The 21,659-nt window shown below is 40.0% G+C and overlaps 1 protein-coding gene across 4 annotated transcripts in view; it reads right to left on the reverse strand.

The window, feature by feature from the left end:
• Rhot1 (ras homolog family member T1) overlaps positions 1 to 21,659 on the reverse strand; it is a 75,637-nt gene that overhangs the window by 22,778 nt on the left and 31,200 nt on the right. For all 4 annotated transcript variants that reach the window (XM_038325589.2, XM_038325590.2, XM_038325588.2 and 1 more), the window contains exons 7-14: positions 18,949 to 19,057; positions 18,485 to 18,586; positions 10,680 to 10,778; positions 10,109 to 10,217; positions 9,014 to 9,134; positions 4,114 to 4,198; positions 2,368 to 2,513; positions 629 to 729 (exon numbers count right to left, since the gene is read on the reverse strand). In XM_038325589.2, coding sequence (XP_038181517.1) covers positions 629 to 729; positions 2,368 to 2,513; positions 4,114 to 4,198; positions 9,014 to 9,134; positions 10,109 to 10,217; positions 10,680 to 10,778; positions 18,485 to 18,586; positions 18,949 to 19,057 — 872 coding nt within the window. The remainder of the gene's footprint in view (positions 1 to 628; positions 730 to 2,367; positions 2,514 to 4,113; positions 4,199 to 9,013; positions 9,135 to 10,108; positions 10,218 to 10,679; positions 10,779 to 18,484; positions 18,587 to 18,948; positions 19,058 to 21,659) is intronic.

Consider the following 21,659-nt stretch of genomic DNA (forward strand, 5'->3'; position numbering starts at 1 on the left):
GTCTGTTTTTGTTTTGAGAGAGGGTTCTCACATAGCATAGGTTGGCCTCAAGCTGGATTTGTAGCTGAGAACAACATTGACATTTTGCTGGTATTACAGGTATGCACCACCATTCCCAGTTTATACAGCACACACTAGGGATAAAACCCTCATTCACACTAGGCAAGCACTCTACCAACTGAGCTACACTTCCCCCCTCAGTCCCTGAACTGGAGTTAAAAAATAATTCATAGGCATGAGCTGAACTGTAGGAGGAAGTGAGCCGCTTGTTGGTTCCCGGCTGCTCAGCCCCAAAATAATCACATAGAAATTGTATTAATTCACTGCTTGGCCCATTAGCTCTAGTTTCTTATTGGCTCTTACATATTAATTTAACCCATTTCTATTAATCTGTGTATTGCCACATGGCAGTGGCTTACCAGCAAAGTTTCGGCATGTCTGACTCTGGCAGCAGCTCCATGGCTTCTCTCTGACTCCACCCATCTTTTTCCCAGCATTCAGCCTAGCTTTCCCTGCCTACTAAGTTCTGCCTTGCTATAGGTCCAAAGCAGTTTCTTTATTCATTAATGGTAATCACAGCACACAGAGGGGACTCCCACATCACTGAGTAGCATCTTTATATGCTTACCTGTAATGGCTGAAGCTTGAGACTCTTGTTCTGTCAGTATGGAATAGCCTAGATAGCCCAAATACTCCAAGCAACGCTGCACATCTAAGTAGGTGGTGAGCCTAAAACCAGGAAGTTTACATGGTTTATGTCCTAAATGAGCATTCACAAAAAAATTCCAATAATTCAAAAAAATTTACCCACTCTTAGGTTTCAGATAATACTTGTCAGATTGCTCTAGTGTCTTATGTGTTTAATTATGACTCTGTGTGTATGTGTCTGTATGTAAGTAAGTGTAAAGGTGGGTGTCTACATGTGTGCAGGCCAGAGTAGAATTTTTAGTTTCATTCTTGGTGAGCTGTCCACCTTGTCTCCTGAGAGAATCTCTCACTAATTGGAACTTCCCAAGAAAGCTAAGCTGAAGGCCAGTGAGGCTCAGGAATCTGTCTGCCTGCGTCCACCTTCACTGAGCGGATGATAAGGACGTGACAAATCTGTACTGTTTTACATGGGTTCTTAAAATAAAATTCAGGTCTTTCTAGGCACTTTACCAACTGAGCTGTCTCCCCAGCCTCTCCGATCATAACTTTCCCTACACTGTCATTCACCTAGTAAAGCTGGTAGGAAACCACAGGATAAGGGTGACTTCCTCTATTCCACCTGTCGGAGAAGGCAGCCCTGTGCAATGAGCTGCTGCACAGATGAATGCTGGCACAACCTACACCATGGATATCATAGCATATTATCTGCTTCCCAGACTAACATAATGTCCTGTGTACACTGACCAGACAAAACCTAAGCAGATATGAAAAGGTTTGACAGAAAAGCAAAATATACCTCCTGAGAGTACCCAAAATAGATCTTCTTATGTACTTGGGGGATGGAAGAGTTTGGTAGAATCTTTAATTTGATCCCTAGCAGCACATAAAATAAGGTTGAAATCCCAGTCACTTATGAGGTAAAGGCAGGAGGATTAGGAATTCAGGGTCAATCTCAGATACATAGTAAATTCCAGGCCAGCTCAGGATAGGTAAGACCTGGGCTCAGAGAAGGGAGACAGGGCGGGAGAGATGTCTCAGCTGTTAAAGGCTCACAACCAAGAAAAAAAAAGTACGAAGAGAGAGGCAGTGGGGAGGAAGAAGGGAGTACAGAGGGAAGGGGAAAGGAAAAGAAGGGAGAAGGGAGGGAGAGAGACAGAGATGGGGGAGCGGTGGTGCAGAGAGAAGAGGGAGAGAAAGAGAGCGAATGCTGTAGCGTATGCCTCAGGTACCCTTCCTTAAGGAGGAGCCTGGTTTTCCTCAACACATTTACCTCATCTAAAAAAAGAAGTTTCCAGCAATGCTAAAATAATAATGACATCATATTTGAACAGAGAAGTCCTTACACATTCTTGCCACACTGCCAACCATGCTCTAAGTACGTTTTAGACATATCCTTATTAACTTTTATAGAGAATTAAAAATCATTTAAAACAAAGAATACAAACTCTAGTGCCCAGTAAAGCATGCTGCTCTCCATTTGCTGAAACAGTAACAACTCCAATTTTCTTAATCAAATAAAAAGTATAAAATTTTGTTTCATTTTGATGTACTACTACCATTTCCTACAAGAATACAGCAACTTCTCAAAAACTTACAAACTTACATAGTTCATCTCAGAGTCATGCTGCTTAGAGGGAAATTAGGACTGAAGGATTTCCTAAACTCAACAGACACACAGAATGACAAGGGCAACAGCAAAGAGGTGAACTCTGTACTCACGTCCACTGGGAAAGGAATCCCTGGTAAGTTATCCAGCCTCTTTCATTCGTGCACACTGTGTTATTTACATCAGGTCCCCAAGGTATGTAAGGGAAAACTTTAAATAAATCTTTAAGTTCATCAGGTGACAAAGCACAGTCTCTGTCCTGAAGATACATTAAGGAAGTAACATGACATTCAGATACCCGACAGAAAAATCCCCAAACAAGCTACCCAGTCTAGTAAAACTTTGGTTTGAGGACTTTTGCCAGGCACAGTGGAACATATCTTTGATCTCAGCACTTGGGAAGCAGAGGCAGGTGGATCTAAGTGAGTTCAAGTCTAGCATGGTCTACAGAGTGAGTTCCAGAACAGCCACGGCTGCACAGAAAAACTTCCCCAAAATAAGAACTTCTTCTATGTTTTTCTGTTTATTTTTCCAGACAGTGCTGGGATTAAAAGTGTGTATCACAACCACCCAGGCCAAAATAAGAAAAAAAAATTTTTTAAAGATTTATTTAGCCAGGCGGTGGTGGCGCACGCCTTTAATCCCAGCACTCGGGAGGCAGAGGCAGGCGGATCTCTGTGAGTTCGAGACCAGCCTGATCTACAAGAGCTAGCTCCAGGACAGGCTCTAAAGCTGCAGAGAAACCCTGTCTCGAAAAACCAAAAAAAAAAAAAAAAGATTTATTTACTTAACGTTTCTCCTGCCTGTACACCTCTAGGCCAGAAGAGGGTACCAGATCTCATTACAGATGCTTGTGATGTGGTTGCTGGGAATTGAACTCAGGACCTCTGGAAGAGCAGCCAGTGCCCTTAACCTTTGAGCCATCTCTCCAATCCCCAAATAAGAATTTTTTTATTTTATTATGACATTTCCTCGAGTCAGGTAGTGATTGTGTTCATTCTTAATCCCTGCACTCAGGAGGCAGAGACAGGTGGATCTTTGTGAGTTCAAGGCCAGCAAGGTCTGGCAGAGCTATTACACAGAAAAACCTTGTCTCAAAAAAAAAAAGGCATTTCCTCACATTATGAAACTGTCTACCGAAAACTAGGTTTTTTTTCATCCTTAAGAACAATACAAACAAAACAGCTGGGCAGTGGTGGTGCACACCTTTAATCCCAGCACTTGGGAGGCAGAGGCAGGCAGATCTCTGTGAGTTTGAGGCCAGCCTGGTCTACATAAGGTAGTTCCAGGACAGGCTCCAAAGCTACAGAGAAACCCTGTCTCGAAAAACAACAACACAAAAAAAAAAAAAGAAGAAAAAAAGAAAAATAACCCAAAACAAAAACAAAACCCCCAAAAAAACCAATAGAACTGTAGTGGCATTTCATTTGTATTTTAATAAATAAAGCTTGCCTGAAGATCAGGGAGTAAAACAGCTCCACTGGTCAGCCTTACAGACCAGGCAGTGGGTGGTAACACACACCTTTAATCCCAGTAGCCACACTAGTTTGCCGTGGAAACCAGGTGGTAGTGGTTCACACCTTTAATCCCAGCACTAGAGAGGATTAGAAGAAGGGAAGAAACAGTTCTCACACACAGTCTCATTATGAGATTCCTGGAGGCAGGATTGCCATTTTCAGACTGAGGTCGAGGTAAGAGTCACAGTGGCTGGCTGCTTTGCTGTTATGGTGTAAGGCTGAAAACCCAATTTCTCTCTCTCATAAACATTGGGTAGCTCAAAGGATAAAAGAAAACCATTCATAGAAAAATATTTGACCATGTACTTTGGAAAATTGCAGGCAAAGGCTTCAAAGGCTTACCAAATCATGTTTGTCAAAGGTGCTTTGGAGAAACAAATATGCATGATGATTTAATTCAGTAGTGCAATCAGGAGGTATTTTTAGCCTGTTGATGAAAAAATTAAGAATAAATCATTAATCAAATATTAAAATTTAATATGAAAACTGAATAAAATAATTGAAATAAGATTTTTGTGGGATGGCAGCATGAGCAAAGATAGCATCTCTAAAGTCATATAGACATTCTCAGAGAAAAGTCTCTGGGGTGGTTATGGCATTCCTCATACGAATTATTAATAATGTTCATTACAAAGGGACATATACATATTTTACTAAATATTATTAGTGATGTTAAAATAACAACTTTACAAATTCTGATTATTATGGAATGTGGCTCAGCGGGTAGAATGCTTGTCTATGCACAAAGCCCTCAACTTCATTCCTAGAACAACATAAATTGGGGGTCATAGCATATGTCTATAATCCAAGCACACAAGAGGTGGAGACAAGGGGATCAAGCATTCAAGGGCATCTTCAGCCAGCCTGTACAGCATTAGACCCAATCTCTCCCCCCCCCCCACATACACACAAACACACACACCGAATATTTAAAAAGGAGCCAGGAGATGACTAAAAGCACTTGCTGAGCAAGTCTGAAAACTAAATTTGAATCAACAATATCCAGTTTAAAAAAACAGGGGACAACAAGGTAATGGTCACCTTTAGTTCCAGCACTCTGGAGGCAGAGGAAGGTGAAACTCTATGTTTGAGGCCATCCTGGTCTATAGAGCAAGTCTGAGGACATTCAGAGCTACACAGAGAAATCCCGTCTTGAAAACAAACAACAACAAAACAGGGGCCAAAAGATGTTACAGGTGCAGGTGTCCGTAATCCCCTGATCACACTAACTAATCAACTAACTAACTAACTAAATAAATAAATGTATTAAAAAATATATATATATATGAATTAAAAAATGGTAGATGGCAAAGACCAACACCTAACGATGTGCCCTGACCTCCAAACATGTAGCATGACACATACCTGCCCTCATACATAAACATGTTCACACATATAAGCTAAAGTCACACATATGACACACATACAGATAAATGAATATTAAAGATAGGGGCTGGGGAGATATCTCAGTCATTAAAATTCTTGTCATAAAAGCATCAGAACCCAGGTTCCACCCCCAGCACACATGTAGAAAGGCAGTTGTTTTTTGTCATTGTTGTTTGTCTGTTTTCCGAGACAGGGTTTCTCTGTGTAGCACTGGCTGTCCTGGAGCTAGCTCTTGTAGCTCAGGCTGGCTTCAGACTCATAGAGATCCACCTGCCTCTGCCTCCCCAACACTGGGATTAAAGGTGTATATCACCACAACCAGCAGATTTTACACTTTGATTGTTGAATTCTTATCCTATTATATATAAACAAATGTACAGGTGGGTACAATATAACATTCAGAAGAAGAAAAGGAAATGGTCAGTCAGTATTAGGGATAGGGAAGGACTGAGTGTAGGTAATGAACATAAAGGTAACTGTCTTCTAGTTCTAAGTTTTCATGGATTTTTTATTTTTTGGTAATAGACTATATTTTTATAAATTTATAAAAATATATTTGGGGCTGGTGAGGTGGCTTGGTGGTTAAGAGCACTTGACTGTCCTTCCAGAGATCCTGACTTCAATCCTCAGTATGGTGGCTCACAACCATCTGTAATGGGATCTGATTCCATCTTCTGGTATGGATGAAAATTAAGCACTCACATACATAAAATACACATAAATACTCATGCCGGGCAGTGGTGGCACAGGCCTTTAATCCCAGCACTCGGGAGTCAGAGACAGGCGGATCTCTGTTAGTTCTAGGGTAGCCTGGTCTTAAGAGCGAGTTCCAGGAGAGTCAGGGCTACACAGAGAAAAATCTACGTAAAAACAAAACAAAGAAATAAATATACATATACATACATATACATATATATATATATATTCATTCAGTGGTATAAGTCACACTATAGGTTTAATATTAATGGCAACATTTAAATATATATATATATATATTTATAGTGTTCTGTCTGCATGTATACCTTCAGGCCAGAAGAGGGCGCCAGATCTTATCACAGATGGTTGTGAACCACCATGTGGTTGCTGTGAATTGAACTCAAATATCTCTGTAAGATCAACTAGTGCTCTTAACCTCTAAGCAATCTCTCCAGCTCCTCTCTAATGGCAACATTGTAATGAGTTGAAATATGGAGATAGTATTTAGCAACTGTCAAAGGTTAGGTGCTCAAAATACAAAAACAAAACATGCTTTCTACTTTAGACTTTTTAAAAATTATTTTTGTTTATTTGCTGCTTTGAAGTTTTGCATTTGTTTGTTCATTTATTTTTGAGACAGGATGTCATTATTAAGACAAGACTGGTCCAGAACTACACAGACCAAAATGACCCTGGACTCTGAAGGGACATTAGCTCACTCCAGCATGTGGCTCTGGCAAACCTTGCCCTTTCCCCATTCCCTCTGCCTTGTTAAAATAAGGTAGGTTACATTCCTTTTCTTTTTTAAATTCCTTTTTTTGAACAATTTATTTATTTTTATTTTATCTGCACTGGTATTTTGCCTACATGTATATTTGTATGAGTGTGTGAGGTGCTACACCGTCTAGAACTGGAATTACAGACAATTGTGAGCTGTCATGTGGGTGCTGAAAATTGAACCCAGGTCCTCTGGAAGAGCAGCCAGTGCTTTAATCTTTAAGCCATCCCTCCAGTCCCTATATTACATTCTTAAAGCTAGTCACCAGGGTCCTACTATCTTCCACTTCCTTCTCCTGAGCTGACTACCAAGGTCCATCTATCAAAGTATTGAAGTCCAGCAATCAGAAGCCCCATTTGGCTCACCTAATTAACATGCTCAGTTAAAATTAGATACATCATCCTAACGTGGGGTTTCCCCTTATACCGTTATAAACTGCCACGTTCCTATATACCACATCTGTTACCTCTCTATCCAGAGGCAATCCTTTGTCCTCTGTGACAAATACCTCTGCCCTCTTTTCCTTCTCCCTCAATCTCCATCTCCTCTCCTTGTCTCTTATCCCATCCCTGCCCTCTGTCCCTCTGGGGCAAATAAATCTTTGTGCAGAGAACTTGGTCTGAGAACTTCATCGTGGGGGTGCTGAGTGGATACGTTTCCTTTCATTTTGAATACTGTCTCAGCTTCGCAAGTGCTGGGGCAAAAGAAGCATAATACCACCAAGGCTAATTTTTATTTTTAGGTGTTTACATCAACTTGACACAGTAGAGACATTCATGCAGGCAAAATATCCATACAAATAAAAAGTTTTTGAAGTAATAATTGGAACTGAAGAGATAGCTCAGTGGGTTCAAGTCCCCAGTACCCACATAAGAAGTTGGGTGTTGTAACATAAACACTTATAACCCCAGGGCTAGGGTGGGAGTAAAATGGAAAGAAGATTATCAAGGAGGCCTGCTGGCTGCCAGAGTTGCTCCAGGTTCAGTAAGAAACCAATCTCAAAAGAACGAGTAGGAGAATGATGGAGCAGGAAAACCAACGTCATCTTCTGATGTCACACTCACACATGCATCCCCACAGTAAGAATAATCTCCTGCAGAATGTATCCATCCACATAACAGCATAGGGAAGATAAATTCAATCGTTCAGTATGTATGTATGTATTGGATACAAGTATTGAAAAACTATGTTGAACTTTAGCCGACATTCGGTTCCTTAAGTTTCAACCTAGAACATAGAATTGGACCAATAATCTAATCAATTATACATACAGCTGGAGGTGTGATTCTTAGACAGACAAGTGGCACCTTGAAGGTAAAATATTAGTAAAAGGTAAGAAAGAAAGGCCAGAGGATATCAAGGCCCTATTATGACAGACCACAATTCCCGAAAGGAGGGAAAAGACACCCACAACCAGTCTCTCCTGAGAGGGCATCATATGTAAGACTCAAACAGTATTACCAAAGAAAAATATCTACACACATCAGTTGTTCAGGGAAAAAATGCTGAACATGAATTAAAAACAAGCCATAAAAGTGATGGGGAATCGAGGCCAGCCTGGTCTATAGAGCTAGTTCTAGGACAGCCAGGGCTGTTACACAGAGAAATCCTGCCTCAAACAAACAAACAAAAAACCCAAAAGGGGAGGGGGAAGCATCATGTTTTTGACTCTAAAACTATGATTACACAGTTTTATTCCCTCTGCTCTCAATAAAAGTTTTTCAAAAGACTTGTAAGGTTGGATATGGGGGCACAAATGTGTAATCCCAACACTTGAAAAGCAAAGGCAGGCAAATCTCTTTAAGAGTTCAAGGCCAGCCTCGTCACAGTGAAAACCCACCTTAAAACAACAAAAATTTCAACTAAGTAAATAAATAAGAAAAGTAGCCAGATGGTGGTGGTTCACACCTTTAACCCAGCATTTGGGAGGCAGAGACAGGTGGATCTCTGTGAGTTCAAGAACAGCCTGGTCTACAGAGCAAGCTGGTTTACAAAAAAGCCAGAGCTGTTGCCCAAAGAAACCCTGTCTCAAAAAGCATCTGCTCACCATGATCCTATAGTGAAGAGGACAGGACAATCTCTACAATAACAAATTTTCTGGTCAGGCATGGTGGCACATGCCTTTAATCTCAGCACTTGGAAGGCAGAAGCAGGCAGATCTCTGAGTTCTAGGCCAGCCTGGTCTACAGTGTGAGTTCCAGGACAGCTAGAGCTAAACAGAGAGACTCAAAAAATTCTCTGTTCCAAAATGTCAGAGTGCCAAAGTTGAGAAACTGCCTATAATTTTAAATTAGTCACAAGGCACTTAAAAATTATGCATAAACAAAATAAAACTTAAAAATACTTGGCAAGTGAGATAAATCAGAAAGCTGAGGTACCTACAGGGGGAATAAGTACTCAGGCGTCAGATCCAGATCATCATCATAACCAAATCGTCGAAGTACAGTCCAAGTAGTCTCATGCCTCCCCCTCTGGATAAAAAGTGTATGTAAAAAGAGAAAACCTGAAATAAAGTAAATCAGTAAATACAATTGATGTGAAGACTGTTAACTACGGCAGGGAGGAAAGCATACAGTGTGAGCTGGACTTGTGAGCACTCAAGTGTCTGGAAGAGCTCATTTCAGACTCATTTCCCTCCCATAAACACCCAGCTCTGCAAGAGCAAGCAATGGACAAGAGAGACAAAGTAACATCTAAAGAAGCACAATGACAGCCAGAGCCACAGGATGAAAACAAATGAGAATGATGTCCAGGCCCCTCGCTGACTTCTATAATAGAAAAGTCTGGGCTTTAATTTCATTTTTTATTATAGCATATGTTAGAATTCAGGCATCTGTACTGGCCTGCCCTTAGGGTCCTGACAGGACAGTCCTCAGCTGCAGCCACTAAGAGCACCTCCTGTGCATATGTGCTGCTACTGCTCACCTTCAGTCTCTTTCTTTTCTCTCCTTCTTCCTCTCCCCCTTTGTCTTCTGCCACTCCTGTCCCCAGGGTCTGGTCTCTGCCCCCCTCGCTGCTCTCTTCTCTCTCCTATGTGAGCCTTGTTGCACAGTGTGACTTCTCCTCATGGCATTTTTAAAAATTACAACACCATAACTCAGCAATATACTCAACAAGGAACACTACAATTGGAAAACTGACTCTTATACACAGTCCCTAAAAGTAATTTTTGCCTAAAGATGGCTTAATGTGTAACATGCTTGTTACATGAAACATGTAACATGTAACATGCTTGTTGTATGTATCTTTCCCTCATATTGTCTGCTTATCTAATCTAATATCCCTACCTCTAATTTATACTGACAATAAAGATAATAATCTCCCACTAATACTAACGTTTCCCTAATGTATAAATAATACTAATTGGAAATATTAAATTTAAAGGGGTGGGAAATGGGCAGAAATACGATTGATGCAGTGTCGGCCCTACATGAGCAAGGCCCCTGAGGAGAAAGTGACGAAGAAGCCATCCCCTACCTCTCAGCGTCAACCCACTGTCAGCCACACCGTCACTTAAGTGCTTTCTGACCACATTCTTGACATCTTCCAGAGCTTGAGGAGCTAAAGGAGTATTGAAACAAATTCTCTAGCAAAAAACATAAAATAAAATAAATGTAAAAACGAACCATCATATAATACACAAATACAAAAGTGCTTATTTATAAAAAACTAAGTGCTTCAACCAAAATAAACAAGTAAATGTCATCTCTATTTCTATGTCCTACTTGAAGAAAGAAACCCGTCGCACTCCTCGTTCTCTTTCAGAGACACAGTCTTTGTGTGGTCACATAATACAAAATCCAGAAAGCACAGTGCTTCAGAGTTCATCATTCTTCACACACCCACTGAATACCACAACCCCAAATTATCAAAAAAGTCTCAGTTCCGAGGCATAATAGGCTTTTCATATGTTAAGGTTTAATAGTTGAACGTGATCGCTTTGCACATAAGAAAACAGGTTGCTTAGTCGCTTTGCACATAAGAAAACAGGTTGCTTAGTGGCATATGCTAATCTAACCATTCTTAATCTGAAGCTAAAGACAGTTACCTGAAAGAAGTTGAGTTCGGCATCGTTCAGAGTGCCATCATTATCTTGATCAGATATTTTAAATATACGAGTGAGGGCTTTTATACAAGCTGGTTTCATCTACACAAAAGAGAAAAGAAACAAAATGATTTAAAATACATTTTTCACAGACAAAGTTTAGAAAACTTTTGATAGTTTTTATTTAACATCAAAAACTGATAACATGGGAACTAGAGAGATGGCTCAGAGGTTAAGAGCATTTACTGCTCTTCCAGAGGACCTGAGTTCAATTCCTAGCAACCACACGGTGGCTCATAACCATCTATAATGACATCTGATGCTCTCTTCTGGCACGCAAGCAAACATGCAGACAGAACACTGTATACATAATAAATAAATCTTAAAAATAAAAATAAATAAATAAAAACTGATAACATAAAGAAATGAACTGAAGCTAAGCAATTTCCTTTTTTTCTTTCAAGCACAGAGGACTGAACCTTGCTAAGCAAACACTATAGCTGTGCCGTCTCCTCAATCTTTTCTTTTTTTATTTTTTTTAACTCCTGTTTTTTCAAGACAGGATTTCTCTGTACAGTTTTGGTGCCTGTCCTGGAACTAGCTCTTGTAGCCCAAGCTGGCCACAGAGATCCACCTATCTCTGCCTCCTGAGTGCTGGGATTAAAAACATGCACCACCACCGCTCGGTTTATCTGCAATCCTTTTTTAACTTATTTTGTACATGTGCCATGGTGCTTACATGTACAAATCAGAGTACAATTTGGCTGTCAGTGCTCATCTTCGCCTTGTCTGTGACAGAGTCTATTGTCTGCTTATGGGAATTTTCTTTTCTCACCTTCACATCTTGACAGAGAAGCACTGGGATTACAGACACAGGCTAGTGTATCCAGCTTTATGTGGGTTCTGAAGATCTGAACTCAGACCCTCACACTTGTGCAGTTTACTCCAGCCACCTTTTTTTATTTTGTATTTTGAGCCAAGGTCCAAGCTTAGCCTCCCAAGTAACTGGATCATGTCCGACCCAGCATGAACAGCAAAGCAAGCCATGACTTTTATTATGTTCTATCTCTCTCTCCCTTCCCCCTTTTTTTTGCTGACACCTGGCCTTGCAATAATATAGCTCAGGCTAGTCTCAAACTTTGAATCATCATGCCTCAGCCTGAGTGCTAGGATTACAGGCATATGCCATCAGGCCTGGTTCTGTGTATGTGTGCATACCAGAATACATACATGCTGGGCATCAAACCCAGAGCCTCCTGCTAAGCAAGCACTGAGTTATAAGCTCAGGCAAAAGAACTCAATGTTTTTATTCACTCCAAGCATATGTAAAAGTTGGGTAAAAAATGAGATTATTCACAAATAGCTTACAAAATATCACTGGTTAGTAATTATATGACTTTTACTTAGTTGCCATTATAAGATTATTTACATTTTGAAAGTAAATCGTTTTTTTGAGAGTTATAAAACATATAAATAATAATGGCGAGAGAAATTTATTTGACAAATTCCTTATTTTAGGACATATAAAGGATAAAATATCTGATTACCCAAGAATAAGGTTCATGGAGCTATTGAGATAGCTCAGTCAGTACTTTTGGCAGAAGCATGAAGACCTGAGTCTGGATCTCACATGTAAAAGCCTGGCATAGGCCCATGTCTGAAAACCTAGTGCTGGAGTAGAGACAGGCAGGGCCCTGAGCATGCTGGTCAACAAGACTGGATGAAAGAGCAAGCTTTAGGTTTACTGAGAGAGCCTATCTCAAAAAATATGAAGGAGCTGGGCGGTGCTGGTGCATGCCTTTAATCCCAGCATTTAGGAGGCAGAGACAGGTAAATCTCTGTGAGTTCGAGGCTAGCCTGGTGTACAGAGAGAGTTACAGGACAGCCAGAGAAACCCTGTCTTGAAAAACAAAAGCAAACAAAACGAAGTATGATGGTGATTGAGGAAAAACATCCTGACATTAATCTCTGGTCACGTGCATAGACAAACACACCCCACACAAAGGTGCCTACTCGTCTCCAGGGTAATCACTGTCAACAACACTGAACAAAAGACTTATGGAGACTAAAGATGTAGGATGTAGTACAGTGGTAGCATGCCATGTAGCGCGCCTGAGGCTATGGGTTCAATCCCCAACACTACTGGGCGTGGGGGGGCGTGGGGGTTGGGGTGGTGGTGGTGGTGGTGGTGGTGGTGTCTTCCTGATAATGTAGACAGGGCTGGCTTTGAACTCACAGAGATCCACCTGCCTCTGCCTCCCAAATGCTGGGATTAAGGGCATATACTGTCACACCTGAAGGAATCACTGAAGTTTATTTGAACTTGGAGTTAGAGTCACTCATATCGGCTCCCTACCCTCTCTCAGCAAGAGTATGTCATATTCAAAAGAAACTGCAATAATTTCTTTAAAGTCATTTTTATAGTACAGTTTGTTATAAAGAGCGCTTATTAAGTTTTACATATATTTTCTGGAAGTAGAGTATTTTTATTTGTTTTTTGAGACAGGGTTTCTCTTTCTCTGTAGTTTTGGAGCCTATCCTGGACTCACCCTGTAGACCACATTGGCCTCGAACTCACATTGGCCTACCTCTGCCTCCTAAGGCCCATCACCCAGCCTGGAGGCAGAGTTTTATGAACCCATTTCATATCAGAGAAGCAGATAAATGAGACAGCAGGATGAAAAGACATATTCATTAACTTATAATGCCATTCCTATGACTACCCAGAGAAAAAAATAATGAGAATAGTTGTGACTATAATATGAAACTGAGTTTCAGCAGTAAAGATGCCTGCCTACAAGCCCAATGACCTGAGTTAGGTCATCGGGAGGAACATGGTGGAAATAAGGGAACCAACTCCCAAATGTTATCCTCTGATCTATACTCATGCAGACAGACACACTGTGTACATACATACAAATAAGTGGGAGAAGGAACAAAAATTTTTCTAAGTTATTTTTAATTGTGTGTGCGCAGGTATATGCACTCGAGTGTGAGTGCCCTTGGAGGCCAGAGCTGTTGGAGCCCCTGGAGATGCAGTAACAGTCACTGTGAGGCAGCACATGTGGGTACTGGGCACTAAACTCAGGTCCTTTACAAAAGCAGTGCATACCCTTAACCCTGTCAAAAAAATTCTAGTAAAGCTTAAACTTAAAGCTTGCATACATACAAAACAATATATAGTCTAAAAATTGAAAACTTTCTATGGTATTTTATTATCAGATATACCTGTGGGCTGAGTAGCAGATAGCTTTATTCAGGGACCGGAGGAAGGGCGGGAGATGAGCAGATTAGCGGAACTAATAATAGGCCTAAGTACAGGGCAACAACTCAACAATTTAGAATAAACTAAGGAGGCACTGGCAAACATCTTTAATCCCAGCACTCTGCGGTAAGTTCCAGGACAAACAGCTACTCAGAGAAACCCTGTCTCAAAAAACAAAACAAAAACAAACAAACAAACAAAAAAACCTAATAGGGAATTTACTGTATCACTGAGGTAAAGGCCTCTGAGATAAATTCTAGTAATTCAAAATATGTCCAAATTCCTTGACTATGAAATATAGTCTACAGCTGGACTGGCCTGGAACACATTTGTTAACTTTGGTGAGACAAGTCTAGAAAGCAGTAGGTTAAGGATGATTTTAAAAAACTTAAGGAATCATAAATTAGGAATAAAAATGAGAAACCATGGCCAGATTAAGGGATAACTCAAGACTATTATTCTGTCAGGACAACATAGCAAATACTTTAAGCTCTGGAGCCAAATATGTAAAATCACAGGTATCATGTAGGCGTTATTTACATATCACAAATTCCATTATTTTTCCTGAAAACATTTAAAATGTTAATACAGTAACAAGTGAGTATAATTTTGTCAAGTAGGTCACGAGAGAAAACAGAATTTGTGGGGCAGTGATGGCGCACTGCTGAGGCAGGAGGATCTCTGAGTTTGAAGCCAGCCTCGTCTACAGAGTTCTAGGACAGCCAGGACTACACAGAGACATCCTGTCTCAAAAATACAAACAGCTGGCTGTGGTGATGCTCAACTTTAATCCCAGCACTTAGGAGGCAGAGGCAGGTGTATGAGTTCAGCCTGTTCTACAAAGTCAGTTCCAGGACAGGCTCCAAAGTTATAAAGAGAAATCCTGTCTTAAAAAAAACAAAACAAAAACAAAAATAAAACAAAAAAACCAAAAACAAAACCAACCAACTAACCAACCAAAGAATTCTCCTGAAGGGATCAAATTTTACTAACTTGGGATTCAACGTTAGATCAACTGTAAATGCTTATACACCATTGCTGATCTGAAATGAGACTTCATGTTTTGTTGTTTTTTGTAATGATCCCTATTGCCAAATACTGATATATATATTTATCATCATCATGTTTTTTGTTTCTTTTCTTCTTCTTGAGACAGGGTCTCTTTATGCAGTTGTTATATAGACCAGGTTGGCCTCAAACTCAGAGATCCTCCTATCTCTGCCTCCTGAGTGCTGGGATTAAAAGTGTGTGCCACCACACCTAGGTGCACAACATATTTTTTAAATTATCTTTATTTATTTATTGGGGGTGTGGAGAAGCATGACTGTGCCACAGCACAAGCATGGAGGTCAGAGGTCAAGCCTCAAAAGTTGCTTCTCTCCTTCCACCATGCAGGTCCCAGGGACTGATCTCAGGCTGACAGGCTTAGTGGAAAGGCACTTTATGCAATGAGACATCTCGCCAGCCCCACAAACATGATTTTAGCTGGGAAAATCCGTGAGTTGGAAGGCATTTATAGATGCATTAGACTCCTTCCCTGGCATCTGTATTTGCGGAGGTGACTACACTGCAGTCATCACTTCCAGCTACAGAGTGAGAAGGACTATGGAGTGCAGAACTTTCCTGGGCCTGCATCAAGAACTCTTCTAACCTTCTCAGGACCAGGCATCACATCATCAGGACCACACACACACATGGAGACAAAATACTCACATATACAAAGTAAGTAAATCTAAAATTGTTTTTTAAAAAAATACCTCAAGCCAGGCGGTGGTGGCGCATGCCTTTAATCCCAGCACTAAGGAGGCAGATGCAGGAAGATCTCTGTGAGTTCGAGGCCAGCCTGGTCTACAAGAGCTAGTTCCAGGACAGGCTCCAAAGCTACAAAGAAATCCTGTCTTGAAAAACAAAAAGCAAAAACAAAAAAATCTCAATAAAAATTAGTCTAGGGCTGGAGAGATGGCATAGAGGTTAAGAGAACTGGCTGAGCCAGGCTGTGATATCACATGCCTTTAATCACAACACTTGGGAGGCAGAGACAGGCAGATCTCTGTGAATTTGAGGCCAACCTAGAGTTTCAGGACAGGCTACAAAGCTATAGAGAAACCCTGAGTTGGGATGGGGGCTGGGGGGAGAGAGAAAGGAAGCACTGGCTACCCTTCCAGAGGTCCTGAGTTTTACATGCCAGCAGGTACATAATGGCTCACAACCGTCTGTAATGAGATCTGGTGCCCTCTTCTGGTGTCCAAGCATACATGCAGACAGAACACTATATAATAAATAAATCTCTAAAAAATAATAAAATAAAAATTAACCTAACTAAAAGGTGGGCATAAGTCATTGAGTAGCTGTCTCTCCAAAATAGATATATAAAAACTGTTTAAGATTATTAGCCATCAGGGTAATATAAGTTAAAATAACAATGAAAAAAATGGTATTTTCTTTTTTTTTAGTATATTATTTTCTTTTATGTTCATTGATGTTTTGCCTGCATGCATGTCTGTGTGCTGTGTGTGGGTGTCAAATCTTGGAGTTAGACAGTGGTTAACTACCATGTGGGTGCTGGGAATTGAATCTGGGTTCTCTGGAAGAGCAATTAGTGCTCTTAACTACTAATCCATCTCTCCAGCTCCAAAGTGATATTTTCTAGGATGAATGTAATAAACCAAGAGACCAAAAGCATAAATGACTGCTGGCAAAGATGTAAATAAGTTGGAAATTTCATTTGGGTACGGCAGTGAATACCAGTAATCCTAACACTTGGGAAAGAAAGGTAGGAGAATCAGAAACTCCAAGTCATCCTCAGCTATACATCACATAATATAAACACGCCCCAGGATGCATGAGAATGAGAGAATGGGGGGAGAGGACACAAGACAGAAATAGAGTGGTGGCATACATCTTTAATTCCAGCACTCGGGAGGCTGCGGAATCCCTGTGAGTTCAAGGTCAGACTGGTCTACAAAGTAAACTCCAGACAGTCAGAGATACATGAGAGAGAGAGAGAGAGAGAGAGAGAGAGAGAGAGAGAGAGAGAGGGAGAGGGAGAATAGGAGGGGGGAAGAGAGATGAGGGGAGGGGAGAAGAAGAGGAAAATGGAGGGAGGAAGGAAAAAGAAGAGAAAAAGAAATTGGATATTGCATGACAGTGGTGGCACACTTCTTTAATCCCAGTACTAGGGAAGCAGAGGCAGGTAGATCTCTGTGAGTTCAAGAACAGCCTGGTCTATAGAATGAGTTCCAGGACAGTCGAAGCTACATGGAGAAACGCTGTCTCAAAACAAACAAACAAACAAACAAAAATTAAATCTTTATATGGCAGGTGGGAATGGACAATTTCGCTGCTACTGTAGGAATATCTATCTGGTGGTTCCTCCCTTAGTTAAACATACAATGGTCTTGTTACTTATCGAAAAAACTGAAAACAGGTGTTTCAAGAAAAACAAAAAAACTTGTGAACAAATTAACATTAACAGCAGTCCATTCCCAATAGTCAAAAGGAAGAAACTACTTCAGTAGATGCCAAAGGATGAAGAAGAGTTGTTCTCTCCATATGATGACATTTTATTTAACTAGAAGAAATTAAATAGATACATACTACAACATGAGTGAACCTTGAACACAGTGCTAGTGAAACAAAGAGAATTAAAAGCTACTCAATGGTGACGCCACTGTCAGGGACCATCCAGGAGATACAAAGTGGATCAGCAGTTGCCAGGGGTGGGACATGGAGGTCGGGGGAGTGACTGCTAACGGCCACAAGGTTTCTCGGAGTTCCTTATGAGGTATGTAACTTTCTGAATATACTAAAACTCAACTGTATGCATGAAAGATGTTAACTTTCTGTTATAGATCTTTAAAAAAATGAGTTTTAAATCTATTACAATTTTTTATTAAATTCTGGGTATTTCTTAATGGAATTACTGTATTTCTTAGCTATGAAAGCATATCCAAGTTACATCACATGTACCCAGGAAAAAAACTTAAGAGGTCCGAGAATGTAGCTCAAGGGTAGCACACTCACTATGCATGAAAGAAACCCTGAGATCAATTACTGAAATAAAACAAAAAAACAAAATTCTACTCAAGTTTTGTTTAGATTCATAGATTTTTTTTCAGGCTGATGAGATCGATTAGCGGGTAAAGAATATCTGCTACCAAGTCTGACATTGGAAAGAGAGAACTGACTACCACCAGCTGTCCTCTGACCTCTATAGGCACGTCATGGCATTCATTCAACTCACAAAATAAATGCATAGAAAATTAAGGGAAACATTCATAGATTTTATAGTTGCCAAGTAAGTAAACAATTGATTGAGACTTGGCTGTTCTGTTAGTGTCGCCAGTTCTGTGTGTCGGTGGCGCTCTCTGAAAGAAACTTAAGACTGGAAATGTCAGTGTCCCTAAACCAGAACACTCAATTTAACAATTTAATAAGCAACACAATTCGATTTCAATAGCTTCATCTTTTAAAATGTTTAACATTACTAAAACCCATGACCATATTGTATCGTTCAGGCCAACAGAGCACAGCCTGGGGTTACCTCTTTCTCCTCTGGGCAGTAAAGAGGCCCTGTAGGATGAAGAACAGCTTTCTGTGCATAATAAAACAGCTCTGATATATTCTTCAGGTTTTTTGCTGAACACTAAAAAAATAAAATAAAAAATCAAAGTTTTAAATTTTTTAAATTTTAAACTCTGAAATCAATTATGATAGCTAAAAACAATTCCTCCTTGGAACCCCTCCCCTTCTCAAGACTTCTCAATTTCTCTTGCTACAGCTACAGCCACTCGATTTAGTGAAGAAAAAAAAAAAGGCCAATAAGTTAAGAGTTAAGGTTCCTTGAAGAAACTGAAAAATAAATTTTCCTTTGTAGAAAGTACCAATGTCTCCATAGAGCTTTAGAGGAAAACTTTTAAATTCTATGTTTTACTTGGTTTATATGACTTCACAAAGAACAGAAAATTTACTCCATCCCACACAATCCCTGCTTCCCATGAGGCGTACCTCCACACAGGTTTCTATTTCTGTATATTGGTTCATAATAGGAAGGATGGTCTCCATACTACTATATTCCACCAGATCAGATTTGTTCCCAACCAATATCAAAGGCAGCCTGAAATAAACAGGGCATTAATGCAATAAAGAAAAAAAGATGTTAGATTTATATTTTCACTTAAATCATTACCCATTCTAACTAAAAAGTTTTCATCTAGTCTTCCCAACATAACTTCTCTGCTATGCTCTCTCTTTCTCTCTCTCTCTCTCTCTCTCTCTCCATACACACACACACACACACACACACGGCCAAGGCCTCTAGAGAGTAGGTTCATTCAATCAGTCAATACCTATTTCAAGTCACAAATCACAAACTCTTCTAAGTATAAGGAAAAGCGTTCCTGACTGGGTGGGGGTGATCAGGAGGAAGATCTGGTACAAACCAAAAATAAACTGTGGGCTTAGAGAAAAAGTTACTGAAAAATGTAAGGTTTATATAGGTATGGCAGTGCATATATATAATGCCAGAAATTGGGGGGCTGAGGCAGGAGGATTTTGAGTTTAAGACCAGTTTACACTACACAGGGAGAACCTGTCTCAAAACAAACAATAAGGTGAAAAGTACAGCAGTCTGGGGAAAACTAATACTCAGGAAAGTAAGTGTCCTCATGTGCTTCAAGGAAGGAAAACCTGAAAATCAAGGACAAGTTCACCCATGACTGCATTTACACACACTACCACTTCAAGCAACAAAAGACATTTGCACATGGCCCCACAAAGGCCACCAGCAAAGCATAGTGGTGTAAACCTTTCATCCTGACTACTTGGAGACAGAAGCAGGAAGATTACAAGTTTGAGAATAGCCTGGGAAATATAGTGAGAGTCTACATCTGTAAAATAAAATGAGATTTAAAAAAAAAAAAAAAAAAAAAAAAAAAAAAAAAAAAAAAAAAAAAAAAGGTCCACAAAGCAGCCACAGTATTTTAGTGAAAATTTCTAAATTTAGCCAAAGTTTCTAAATTCAGTGGCAAAAGTTGGCTCTTCCTAGATACTGGGCAAAGTACGCTCTTCTCCAGAGAGGCCTTCCTAGAAGCAGCTCTACCAAGGAGAGAGCGGCAAGAGCGTGTGGGCTGCGGCCTTTAAGGCATCACTGTCTAACACAACACTATGATGATTGTCTTTTTTCTTTGCTTTTTGAGACTGGGTCTTTCTAAATATTCCTGGCTGTCCTAACTCAATATATAGACCAGGCTAAAACTCATGGAATCCCTTGTGGAGCTTAAAGGCATGTGCCGACCCCTCCTGAGATGACTGTCTTTAGCATCACTATTACCATAACCACTAGCCACAGATAGGTACTGCGCTTCTGAAATGTGGACGAGTAGATCAGGGGAACTTAGAATTAAGTTTTATTTTATTTCAATTAACTTAAATTGCCACAAAGACAAGTAGCTAACAGCACGGGTCAGCTGAGAGTCACTCTTTTCTTTCAATTTGTCAGTAACTCACTGCAAAGCTTAAGAAACAACGAAGAGTCAACACAGAGCTGAAGGCCCTAAGTCAGTTTCCCATCCATAAGGAAGAAAGACAAGGGCATCAGATTTCCAGAGTAGGAAAGAACAAAAATGCTCAAAAAGAATTCTGAAAAACTGAGCCAGAAGCCAGATGTATACAATTAATATTTAAAACATGATTTTCCTAACATTTAAAAAGATTAAAATGGAAAAAAAAAAAAAAAAGAAAAGTACAATCTGATACAGCTGAAAAAAAAGATTAAAATGGGAGCTGGAGAGACGGCTCAGTGTTCTTCCAAAGGACCTGGATTTTGCTCGCAGCACCCACATGGTAAGCTCACCAACAATTATAACTCCAGTTACAGAGGATCTGATGGCCTCTTACAGCCTCTGCAGCATGCACAAAGTGCAACAAAGTTCACACATACATATAAAAAAAACAAATAAATAAATCATTTAAAAAAAAAAAAGATTAAGATTTCGGGCACAAACATTTAACACCAGCACTCAGGAGGCAGACAGATCTTTGTTGAGTTTGAGTTCAGCCCAGTCTACAAGGTGAGAACCTTTCTCAAAGGTATGTATAAATGAATGAATGAATGAATGAATGAATAAATAAATAAATAAATGGCTGGAGGCCAGGCATAAATGCACCAGAGGCATACACCTTTAATTCCAGCACTTGGGAGGTAGAGGCAAGTGGAGCTCTGTGAAGTCAAATCAGTCTATATTGTGAGATTATATCTAAAAAAACAACAACAACAACAACAAAAAACAGAAGGGAAAAAAAGAGAAAGAAAGAGAAAGGAAGGATAATAAAAAATAATGTTTGTCCAATTAAATATTGGAAGGAATTTTTTTTTAACTTAAAATTGAAATCATCTGCTTGGTGGTACTGGCGCATGTGTTTAATCCCACCACTCAGGAGGCAAAGGCAGCAGGCAGATTTCTGTGGGTTTGAGGCCAGCCTGGTCTACATAGTGAGTTCCAGGAAAGCCAGAAATACACAGTGAAACCCTGTCTTGAAACAATAAAAACAACTGAAAACATTTATGTAGAGAACTACCATTCTATGTAAAAATTACTGAATGTGTTCTCCTGCCTTTTTCCCCATCACACTTGTATCTTCCAAGGAACTGTATAGAACCTCCTTGCATGAATTCCTAAATAAAGATTTTCAGAGCATATTAGAGAAGTTATATATAA

The sequence above is a fragment of the Arvicola amphibius genome, chromosome 4 (assembly GCF_903992535.2).
Source record: "Arvicola amphibius chromosome 4, mArvAmp1.2, whole genome shotgun sequence".
NCBI classification, from domain to species: domain Eukaryota; kingdom Metazoa; phylum Chordata; class Mammalia; order Rodentia; family Cricetidae; genus Arvicola; species Arvicola amphibius.